Below are 12,207 nucleotides of genomic sequence, written 5' to 3'. Positions count from 1 at the left end.
ATGGCCTGTAACTGAATGAATATATTTTACACATTCATTTCAAGAGAGCATTGCTCCCATTAATATGCTATCATATGTAAAAACCATGAGAGTAAGCACCCTGCCATTATTTCTCACTTATATATACACATAACCATAATGCAAGAAACTGCAAAATATGAAAGGACTGACGAGAAGCATAACTATCTTTCATGTCAGGAAAACCCTGTCAGAATTTGCAATTGTGCTAAGATAGTATTAGAGAACAGCAGACTGCCAGAGGCAGAGTGGGAGTGAGCATGGAGGGGTGGGAACTGCACACTTGAAAGAAAGGGAGAAAAGGAAGGCCAGGTTGATGTATTCAGAGAATGAGCAGTTGGTGAATCAAACTTTAATGGCTTTTGGGATCTCAAGCGTTCCTCTCTCCCCCTTCGATCTTACCCCTAACTCAGTCTCACGAGTGTGTGCTCCCACCTTGCTGCCCTTACTTTTTTCTCGCCCCACCTAACTCTGAGTCTTTCTGTCTCTAAAACACATTCTGGTCGCTCACAAACACGAGCCCTCCCCTTCTTGACAGCAAAATCTGCACCTATCTCAATACAGAACAGGAATCAAGGTGCTCTTCATGCTCAGGGGGATAAAGTAAATGACAGAAAGATAAAGAGAGGAATAGGAGGTGATTTACCTTCACGAGTGGCAGCGTACATGATGCGATGGCAGTATTTGTTGCATTAACCTCTGGACTGGAAAGGATGCACAGAAAAATTGCCGTACAGGCCAAACAATCTTTTTGACGACTCACTTAAGCAGCTTTTTTCCCTGAAAGGCTTACTAGAATCTGCAAATGAATAATCATACATGGACCGGAATGACTGCCCTTACTCCTTTCTTTATGAATGTGTTTTCCACTGACATGCTCAAAAGAAACCCCATCAAAGGTGGACCTAAACTGAAAATGAGGGACTCTTTCTGGAATAAATATGTGAGCAAGCAGCTAGTTACACATTCTGGGTCTATAAACTGGCCATATGTACTATATTTACCTAAATATTGAAAGAGTTAGTGCAAAAGTTCAATCAGTTTGAGTAGGATGATCATGTGGAATGTTCTAATTAGTGCTGTCAGACATAATGATGTAGCAGATGGAGAAAAATCCGATAAATCACATTAAAATGAGCGACCAATAGTTTAATACATCCATGTTTTCTGTTTTCTTTAATGGATAAAAATCCCATTTTTTTCTCACAATTAAGTTCTCAGCACCAAATCTGTAAAGGAGAAAGTTTGAAATGGCGCTTGAGGTGAGTAAAATATTGACTGCTTTCCATTTAACTTTCTCACGTTATCCATTTTTTTCTTTTTTTCACCCTAAATCCCTCCATCCCTTCCTATGGGACTCAGGGTCTTAGTGTCAGGCAGAATTCTCTTTGAGGCCTGCGCCTGTCAACCAGCCACCACTCAGCTCAGTAACCACTGGATTCAATTATGCGGCAAGAAAGACCAGGAGAGAAAATACTGAAATAATTATGGGCTAAATCCAACTTCTGTTGTAGTGTGTGTTTGTTGGTTTTTGAGCAGTATATGTGCAGGATGACTGTCACAAGTATTCATGACTAATATCAAAACCAATGTCCTATACAACAAATTCCATTTTGTTAAAATTCCAAGACAACGCTGCATCTGCAAAGACTTTAGTTATCCATATGCTGTGTGCGCTACTTGAAATGCTTCTTTTCTTGCAACATGATAAACAAATTACCTTCAGGTGCGACAAACTGTAAGATGCAGGCGATAAAAGATTTGGGATCGAAATTTTGTTCTTTCAGATGTGAACAAAGGCAAAGAAGAAAGGAATTTAACACATTCATCTATGTTCTACGTGACAGCGACAGAGGACACATCAAATAGCGGGTGCCTCTGTTTTGCTGCCAGAGCCCATATCAAACACTAAACAGCTCATGCACAGGCATAATAGAAGCTCTCAAACACTCTCTGCCAATACTGTCTGAAATAAGAGTGCATTTATGTGTGTGTGTGTGTGTGTTTTGAGTGCATGAAATGTTGTTATAATATTCAAGTCAAAATTGTTTGGTGGAAGTAGTAGCCAATAGGTGGAGGCTGAAATTATGCTGCTTTGAATTTTTCTTTTTTTTTTTTTAAAAATTCACAATGACGTTTATTGGTGGACACACTTACTAAACAGATAGTTAACTAAAAAAAATCAATTTCATGCTCAAATATCATAGAATGAGGGCTGAGCTTTATATTTATTTTGGGCAGCTTAGGCAGGAACAGTAACTTTTTCAGAACCAGCGAGAATAGAGTGCTTTTTCTTCCTTAAGATATCTGACTTTCAGCCAAGGGGTTTCCACCTTGGGAAACTCTGTTCTACAACATCAGCGGTCGTTCATCAGAGCTTACTGTAGGTTAGAGAGGGACATTGAGATATGGCTGATAGAAAATAGAGGCTGAGAAGGGATTTGCTCATCTGCCTGACATACCTGAGAGACAGTATATAGATAAAGTTTGGGTATCTATCACTGGGAGGCTCTTGCCCCTCTGCCTGTTTGCCAATACATTTAATTCTTTTATATGCCGCATTACAGCTCCGGTCAGAAGTCAGCTATACAATCTTGTGTGCATCATTACTGTGTTATCGAAGGTAGGACTCCTCTGCACTGTGTATCTACTGTAGGGAGCGATGAATGAGAGTATTAGCAAGAGGATGAAAAACAGATAGAATTTGAATTCTGTTCAGCTAAAATTAGATAAGCTAAAAAAAAACTGTAAACTTAAACAAAGTTTAGCTTTGCTAAGGTAATTGGAAACCAAGTTAAGTTCAGATACTATCTCTAAACTATGAATAAATACATTAATTAGGGTAAATCAAATAATGTGTGTTGGACAGAAGAGTCTGTGAACACCTTGAGACAGACAACACTTTAAATTAATAGGAGCATAGGAGAAAAAAAACACTACAGACACACAGAAAAACAACTAAACAAAACACTTTTTGTGGTGGGAGCGGCTTTTGGGACCACATGAGATAACACACACTGGGCACAGTTAGAGAGGTATCAGGATTTGATATCATCCTGGTGATGGCCATAGAAAGCCAAACTCCCAGTGGGAATGTCTAAGGGTCAGGCAGCTGAAAGGAGATGTGTGGGTGTGTGGGGAGGGATGCTATTCAATCTGTGGTATCACAGCTGCCAGAGCAGCAGACCTGTGCTCCACAGAAGAACATTAAAGAACATTTTGAGAAGCCTTGCACTATGGAGGACAACCTGTCCTGGTGAGACAATATGAAAAACACCTCTCAGTATGTTTTAGGCTCACTCTATGGGCTCATCTGACATTGCATTGAATTGTGGCCCATCTGCTGTTCTATCAAAGCATTATATCTAGTGATGGTCGTTGCACTTTGTATCCTGCCTTTGCTGGAAGTGTGTGGATACTGTAAATCTGGCTAACTCATTAGCACTGACAGAGCGAATGCTAGCAGCCCACCTGCTTCCCTCCACCCTCTTTATGGCTCCACAAATTAAAACAACATTAACACATGCTCTCCCCACTCTCCGTACTCCACTACTCACCTTGCCACTCACATTGCTTCGGCTGCACTGTTCAAACCCACCTCAGAAAAACTCCTACCCTCATCATTATTCTGTTTCAACAAACCCTTGGCCCATTGTGTCTTTTTCTTTTGGCCTCTGTCATTTCCTTTTGTGTTCTGTGCCATTTCACTTGGGTTAAATCTCTCAATTTGAATTCTTGTCTCCCTTTCAGTGCTGTTCCTTTATTTTACCGTCATCCCTCACATCCATCACACATTGCAATCTTATTTTCTGATGTGCTGATGGCATTCTAACCCCAGTTACTGTGGCATGACCAGTGAGTGACAGCAAGATGAAGTGATGTCGCAGCATGTTTGCTTTGCCCGCTAGAGGTCAGGTAGGGTTACAGAGGTAATGAGGCCATAAAAATGCAGGTACAGAAAGTTATTGGGAAATAAGATAAGGTGGAGAAAAGGGTAGCGGAAAGGGAACAATGTGCAATCAGAAAGAAAGTAACTACTGAATGAACACGGCTCCAAAGAAAGAGCTCTTTATAGGCAGGCTGGACTGTGTGCTACTTATTGTCATACCAAATAGTCATAAAAATACATTGGCTGTTTCTCATTTACGCAGACAAACCAATTAATTTAGACTTGTGAATAAACACATCTCACCTGCTGAATTATCATATGGTGTTATATGTCATATGTTTTATTTGGACTAAGTTCTGGCTCTGTATTGAATACTTAAAGCTAATTTAAAAGATACTGTTGAATTAAGACTCTTATATGCGTAGTGCTTTATGAGTCTGCTCTATTAGCACATTTTCTTGCCTCAAACACAAAAAACTTGAATTTTATAGGAGAGGATTGAGTAATGCCGGAGAACGAACAATATGTGAGGGACTGAGAGTCGAACACAGCCCTGTTTAATGGCTTTCTCGAGGCTGAACTGAAGCCTATTGTTCGTAGAGCTTGGAAAGTCTGCATGTGGATTTTGAGAGAGTCCCACACAACTGTGCTTTGGTTCCAATGGCCTGAGAGAATCTTCACTTGTGGGTGATCTAAACAGCCTCATCTAAATACTCCTTATTTCTCCCATTTATTTGCCTGACTATGGATTGGGGAGAGAAAAAGCCAGTGGCTTTGAAGATTTGGTGAAGAGTCAGAAAGGGGATCTGGGCTCAATATAAACACAACAAGACATGTGGGTGTTTTTGTGTGTGGATTCAAGCCACTGTTTGAAGTCCTCCACTCCACTCTGGCAATTACTTCATATCAAGGATTAGATGAGGGAGAAAGCATAGAAGAGAAAGCTAAGGACGGAAGTAGCACATTCAGAGAGAGAAACCGAGAGGAGAACAGAGACTGAGTGTTTTCCCTCATTTTAAGTATGAGCTCGAAGACAATTCCTAAAATCATGACAAGACCAGAAGTACAGGAAAATATATCAAGTGGCGCAGACACCAAAACACACAGGAATGAGTTTTCTAACTGCTTTTTAAAAAAAAATCTTTGTTGTTGTTGTTGCCCTTACTGATCAAAATATTCTCTGTTTGGTCAAAAGCTTTTCTGCAAGCATTACTGTTGTGATGTTGAAAAAACAGCAAATTACAAAGCACTTTATCCATTATTTTACAAATCATTTTAATATTCTGATGGATGATGTTGAGCTCACAAAAAGAATGAATCAAAAACTCTGATTTGTATTTCCTCGGATGCAATACGTTAAGTTCTTTCATCCTTACCTCTGGGATATGAACAGTGTAAGGCTGCCCGTGGAAGTTTGGCGCGTTGTCGTTCACGTCTCCAATCTGAATGTTTACCGTATCTTTGACCACCTGAGGGGAGAAACACCTTCATGAAACTGTTCAAAAGCCAGGGAACTGCAGACACTGAAAATATGCATGAGGCACACCAAGACAGAATTCAGAGTAAAAGAAAACAGGACAAGTGTGTGATAGATTACCCGCAGGGTAGAGTAGGTTGAACATCAGTATGTTTTAGCAACTAAAATGTGTTGAGTGAGACAGATGTCGCATGAGAGAAAAATGAGAGTGAGCATGAAAGTGAGAGACTGAAAAAGAGACAGATTCGGAGGCATGTAAGTGACATGTGGTCTGGCTATATCCAGGATGTCAGCATGGCAAGGGATGTGTCATGACTGTGATCCCAGTGCAAATCTGTTCTCATACCTCTTGAATGTCACTCACGTAGAATTCAACTTGCATCTCTGACTTGCTCTGGAGGAGACAGAAACACACGTCATCATGAACTTTTCATGGAGATGTGAAACAAAGGAACTATGCAGAGAAGCAGGGTAGAAGATTGAGAAATGCCACCTGAACGCAAATTGCTTTTGTGTGCTCCATATCTTAACGGATGATACTGCACTTCCCACTGGTCTTTGTTCATTTGATAATTTACTCCCCGTCTCCTATTTTCAAAATAGACTTTTCTTGTACTTTGTGCATTTGCTTTGGTAACGAGTAATCTTGGGTGCAGTCACTATGTGTGTTCGTACCTCACGATCGAGCTGCTGTCGCAGCCAGACCACGCCAGTGTCCCTGTTCACAGAAAAATATCTCATGGCTTCTTCTCCTGACACACCGAATATGAGCGGCTCCCCCTCAGGATCAGTTGCCTTGAGCTGGGCCACAGATGAACCTGCCAGTGAGAGTGAAAAGTCAGAGGTCCCTCAGGGTTAAAGGCCAGGGCAGAGTTTTGATTTAAACTTAACTAACGAGAAAGGAAATAGATTACTAAAAAACACATGATTGCAGCATATTTTTTCATTCACCTTTATTCCAAACAACCCACATCAGAATGTTCTTTTCTTGTTTAAGTGTCCAACTTTAACCCAACCCCAAAATCACAGAAATATGGAAGATGACTTATAGTAGGATGAAAATCAGACAAGCTAGCTGATCATGTCCAGAGGGGGTGTGCCATCAGGCTGGCTAATCCACCATGCTGGGTGGATGTGTCTGGAAGAATGTGGTTGGGAGGGTCACAGTGATGAGCACTGAGACCTGTGACCCAGTCAGGAAAAGCTCATTACTGACCAGAGTGAAACCACATGAGCAGGTAATTGTAATGTGTTGCAGTATATGCTGTTGTGACACACAATAGACCAGAATGATTTTGAATATATCCATCTATATACACACACATACATGCATACATATATCTCTATATATTACAATTCTTTCCATTCACAGACGACATTCACACGTCTAAAACCATACATACTGTATTACACATTTACAAGTTTGTGTTAGTAATTGATAGTTTATTAATTTGTTTTCCTTTGTGACAAAGCTGCCCATTCCAAATAATCGTGTTTTGAATGAACGCTGCTCTATAAAGCTATTGCTTTCATACAAGATGAAACATGCTGAATTGTTATTTTGAGTCAATGAGCTCAAAAAGTTACTGCATGCAGCTAACATCATATTTCTCAGTATAATTTCCTTAATGGTCTTATTCTCCCTTGTTCTGTTATTTTTCACTAAAAGTCCTTCCTCAGTCAAAAATTTATTTAAAAAAAAACAACTTTCATAAGGTTCATGTCTTGGGCCACTTTAATAGTTTAATTTCTGTTTATTCTCTCTGTTTTGTGCACCTCAGTCGTTCCACTTTCTCATCAAACTCAAAGACAAGTAACATGTGCAATTTTGAGTATGAATATGCGTGTCAGTCCCTGCGGAATACTGACCTTGCACAGGTAAAGCTGGTACAAGTGAATGGAAGAGAGAGTAAATAAACTGATTATACACATATTGCATCGTGTACAGACACATACACTCTTCCCCCATTCCTCCATGCAGGTACTTAGTTAGACAAAAGAAGAAAAGCCAAACTAAATCAAACCTGTCACTCGTGCACCAAACCTCTTAACACAGCAACCAATTAGGCTTCACAATCACACACCCCTCTCGTTTTATTAATACACTCCATTTTCCTATGAAAGGGTGGCAAAAATGACTAATTAATATAAGGATTTATGAACCCTTCTCATTGCAGTCTAATGAGATTTATGCAAATTCAGCAGCTTTCAATATGACTTGTAATTTGGTTGAAGACGGTGCAAATTAAGCATTTTACCTCATAGTCATCAATAATTGTTTTTTTTTCTCTCCTCCGTTTGACTCTCTCGACTGTGAAGGAACTATCTGCTTCATGTGGGTAGACATGCACTTGAGTGAAAGATAACAAATGATCCTTTGCAACCAAGACTATGTATGAGAAGTGTAGCTGTGTGGAAAAATAATTCCTACTCTGGGGTAGAAAGGGAGACGATCACCCAATTGCAATATGGTGAGCCGAAACATGTGTGCTGCACTAAGTGCTGAAAATGTCATTTTTCAGAATCACTACGCAGTTATTTTTCTATTCTAATTTTCTCAGGCTCATTTAAGACAAACTTAATTTCATTCATTTTTTTTATAAGCTTGCCCAAGGCAGCAAACTCTGACAGAGAAAAATGTGCAAAGGAAAATATATTAGCATCGGGATAAATAAACTTACTGTGTTTGCTTTCATGTGTCTGTGTGTGTTTATGTGCATGCATGTGTGTGTGTGCCTTTGCAGACTTTGTGCTTATGTGAGATACAAGGAATAAATGTCTTCAGATCAATCACAGAAAGGTGGGATACGTAACATTATGCTGCCTAGTGGATGAACTTTTCTGGGATCATGGTCTAATTTAATGTTTACAGCAGCAATTAGGATCAGCTTTTGTAAAGGTTGAAAAAAGATTTATTTTTATGAGGAAAGATTAGGGTTATCAGTTAAGTCTGGAGTGTGGATATTTTGTCTGCCCCCACTGACAGTGAGAATAATTACGCTATCACTGGTGACGCATGTTTGTAAGGTTTCTCCTCATCTTTGATCTTTTCTTTTCTGTTTTTTCCCCATGTTCCTTTGAATCCTTTTATTCTCATTAGTGTCAGTAACTTGTCTTGGATGATTCCTTAGTTTTTCAGCCCCTCTTTTAGCTGCTGTAGCTGTAGGTCTTCTTCACAACTTTGGTAAAGCCAGTAATTCTGCTTTGACGTAAATTGCATTGTGATGTGTCCAGCACCAAAGGCTCGAGTAAAGATGACAGCAGGGAGTTACAAGAGCCAAGGTTTTTGTTTTATAATGCTGTAATCACAAATATACTTCACAAAAAAAGCTATATATTTGTGTGTGTGTGTGTGTGTGTGTGTGTATGTGTATAGAACAGATATCCTTCTAATGCTTATCTGTAACACTGTGGCACCAAGCCCTTTCTCCTGACAAATGATGGTATTTAGCAGCCAGTAATGTCAGTAGTACTGTTATGAATGATATGGTGCACATTAACGTTTCCTCACCCCTCGACTCTGAAACACGACGCCCATGACAAGAGCAATGGTCTGCAGGAATCATCTTTCTACTTCTCCTCTCTCTCCTATTGTCTATTGAGTCTATTACATTTGTTAAAGTCTTCTTTTGGTTCTAAAGTAAAATCAGAGTAAACAATTCAGAGTCACCATCAAGCAAGGTAAGCACACCAAAGGACTGAACCAAAACCTTTCCAACACGCTTTCCTGCTAAGTTTTGAGACACAGTGTGTGTGTGTGTATGTATGAGTGTGTCCTCCTCTGAGTCAACAGAACCTGATACTACTCACTCCAGCTGTGGAGGTGCCAAAGGATCCTGGTTATATTTAAAGAATGCAAGAGTAACTTTCCAAAGATATTGACTGAAAACAACTCCAATAAATTTCACTGATTAAAGCACAAACATAGAATACAAATGTGTTTTTATCACAAAGGCTAAACTTTGAAGAAACCTGTAAAACCTAAAGGTTTTAGGGGAATTCTAAAGAAAAACTTGAGAGTATTTAAGTTTCAAAAAGTTGAGGTCAAAGAGCTATGAAGGGACGAGGCAAGAGTGAAAGATTAGCACAATAAGAAAAGCAGCAGGACAGTATGTCTTAAAAACTAGGGAAGAAGAAAGCACCAAGGTAGTGACATTTGTTAGAAAATGCAACAAAAGCACTCTATTACTCTAGGCACTTTTCCAAAAGTAAGACTTCTGCATTAAGACAAACTGTTGTTGCTTTACTGTGTCAGTGCTGGAGAACGTTCTGCAATGAAAAATACAAACAGACAAAGCCCAGAGTTGCACAGGATTGAAAGTGAAGAGGTAAAGGGGAGGAAAAGAGAGAAGACTTGAAAACCTATACACAGCAACACCTGAATGTTTTACTCAGCCCAACCTTTTAGGAGAGGCGAAGCGAGTAGTGGAGGGACCTAAATCAGCTACTAGAGGACATCAATCCCTGCTGGATCAATAGGAGTTGCCCAGTTAGATGGGGACTAACCTCAGCCATGCCCAGGCCTCAGGCTTCTCAAAGAAAAGAGGCTATAGGCCAAAGCCCTGTTTATTATGTTGGTGACATCTCTGGACCTCTCGTTCATCTGAGTTCTGATTCAGTGGGACAGGCACTGTCAGCTCTGCAATTTCAGGCATGCTGTGAATTATAGCTTTGAATTTTATGGAGCACAAAGGCTTAATGGAAATATGGGCAATGTTCAGCTGTCTACCACAGCAGGGGCAAACAAAAGAGAAGATGAAGCCACCTCAGATCAATGTTCAGTCTGACTGACTGTGGAGAGAATCTTGATCTTTACCTGTACTGTATAAATACTTGATGGATAGTCTTAGGCAGGGCCAGTGAGACTTGGGGCTAAAGTGATGCAATCAGTAGGCTGATGAGTCAGTGTGGTGCCACTCATGTTCCTGCACTGCCTATCTGCTGACAAAGAAAGCCTTCAAACACATCAACAAAGCCAAGCTGAAGCCACACTGCCTCACATCAATCATTCCCATCAAAAATTCCCACAAACCCACTCTCAGACTAAGTTGCTGCCTGAACTCGTTGGACCCATGTATTTTAACTCTAAAGTGGAGTATTTGTCACTTTATAGATTATGATGTGATGAAAAATTGAACATTGCACTCTTTGGAAAGAATTGCTGCAAGACAGTATTGCCATCTGTCACACCGACATTTGTTAATAATTACCCTTTAGGTTAAAAAAAAGTACTTTTTTTTTTTTTTTCTAATTTTCATTTTTAATCATTGTGATTATGAGGGAGTGACTCCAAGCTACACAGATGTACATTTTTCAGCAGCAGGTTCACCAGGTTTGAGATAACAGGCAGAGTGCTTAAAAGAGATAACAAAAACTAGGTCCCTCCAATTGACTGTATACCGTTATAAAAAACAAGAGTGTTTGTTTTGGTATCTATTTGAATCACTGAACTGAAACAACCATAGAGTCCTAAACTAATGAGTGAGGTACACTTGTGCAGGAATCCCAATGTAGTTACGTTGAAATGAGGAATAAAACAGCTGTGTTACCTTTAGATGTCGCAGCTCAAAGACCAAAAGTATAAACACTACATTTAAATTAGACTTAAACCTCCCAAACTGGTGAAAATTTTTCCTCAACTGTTTATGACTAAAGACTAAGAATATAAGCTGTGCATTACTATAGATCAAACAAAGAGCACTTCGGAGCCAACGTTTGACCCCAGCATTTTCAGTCAATCTTGCTTATATAAAGCACTTTGAGAGTAATTTGTAAGTCGATACCATCGGGGAATTGAAGTAACTGGTTTAGGCTCTTTCTTTTAAAAGACTCCTTGGGGATATATGCATTAACTTGCACCCTCCTCCCCAGTCAAACACACAGTAAATTAATCTTTTTTTCTATTCCTTTGGAAATAAGATGAAAATGAGTTGAAATCAACTCATCATCGCTTTCTCTGTCCATGGTGCTGAGAGCTCTGTTAACGTCTACAGATTAAGGTTGCTTCGGGGAAGCCAGTTAAACATGGAAAAAAACAAAGCAGATCTATCGTGAATGATAATTGTCTGGTAGCTAGAAAGTGTGAGCTTGGACCTCCATTTCCATACAAAGAAAGATATGTATTCAGGGCGCATCCTTTATGAAGACTGAAGAGGGGAAGCATGCAGATGCATCCCCTTTATATTCCTGCAGGATAAGAATAGCTATAGTGAGTTAGATGACTAATAATAAAAAGGAGAAAAGTAAGACAAGTTTTCCCTAATTGCAAGCCTGTGTGCCTCAAAGTTAAAATGTCACAGTGAATTGACACATCTGTTGCAGATGAGTTCAATTTTCTTATTAAGTTCTTGGTTTGAATTTCAAACAGTTCTTTGCTGGAGGTCATGTACCATATTTGTCAGTAATCACTAAGAGTTCCATATCTTTCAAGTCATTTATTTTAAACTAAACATATATGGTACCACATTCTATCAGCTTCTTTTTCACTGGCCTTTTTCCTCATGTTGTGTGGATGTGCGCACACTCGTGTTTGTGACATCAATAGCTGTGAAGGGGAAGAGAGCCGAAGACAAATAGTGCCTGGGGTCTGGCTTTAAGTGACTCCTGTGTTTCAACAACACACACCATAAGAGTCCTTGGGAGGCTGTGAATTAATCCAACAGATTTATGACTAAATCTGTCACGGATGGGAGCGGAACACACACTGCCTCTCCTTCAGCCATTCCAGAAAGAAATATGCACCTTCTGAACCACACACACAATATGCACACAGCTTTTAACTTACTACACTGTATAAACTCAGAACCATGATGTACTCGTCCAG

At 39.7% G+C, this 12,207-nt stretch overlaps 1 protein-coding gene across 1 annotated transcript in view; it reads right to left on the bottom strand.

The window, feature by feature from the left end:
• LOC140312502 (cadherin-23-like) overlaps positions 1 to 12,207 on the bottom strand; it is a 119,654-nt gene that overhangs the window by 81,567 nt on the left and 25,880 nt on the right. Inside the window, exons 4-6 of the mRNA XM_072390298.1 lie at positions 6,060 to 6,202; positions 5,731 to 5,778; positions 5,284 to 5,376 (exon numbers count right to left, since the gene is read on the bottom strand). Of these exons, the coding sequence (XP_072246399.1) occupies positions 5,284 to 5,376; positions 5,731 to 5,778; positions 6,060 to 6,202 (284 nt within the window). The remainder of the gene's footprint in view (positions 1 to 5,283; positions 5,377 to 5,730; positions 5,779 to 6,059; positions 6,203 to 12,207) is intronic.

This window comes from Leuresthes tenuis, unplaced genomic scaffold, assembly GCF_036924035.1.
Source record: "Leuresthes tenuis unplaced genomic scaffold, fLeuTen1.0.hap1 SCAF_8, whole genome shotgun sequence".
Classification (NCBI taxonomy): domain Eukaryota; kingdom Metazoa; phylum Chordata; class Actinopteri; order Atheriniformes; family Atherinopsidae; genus Leuresthes; species Leuresthes tenuis.
The sequence above is the reverse complement of the archived record's forward strand: the minus strand, read 5'-3'. Positions and strand labels throughout refer to the sequence as shown.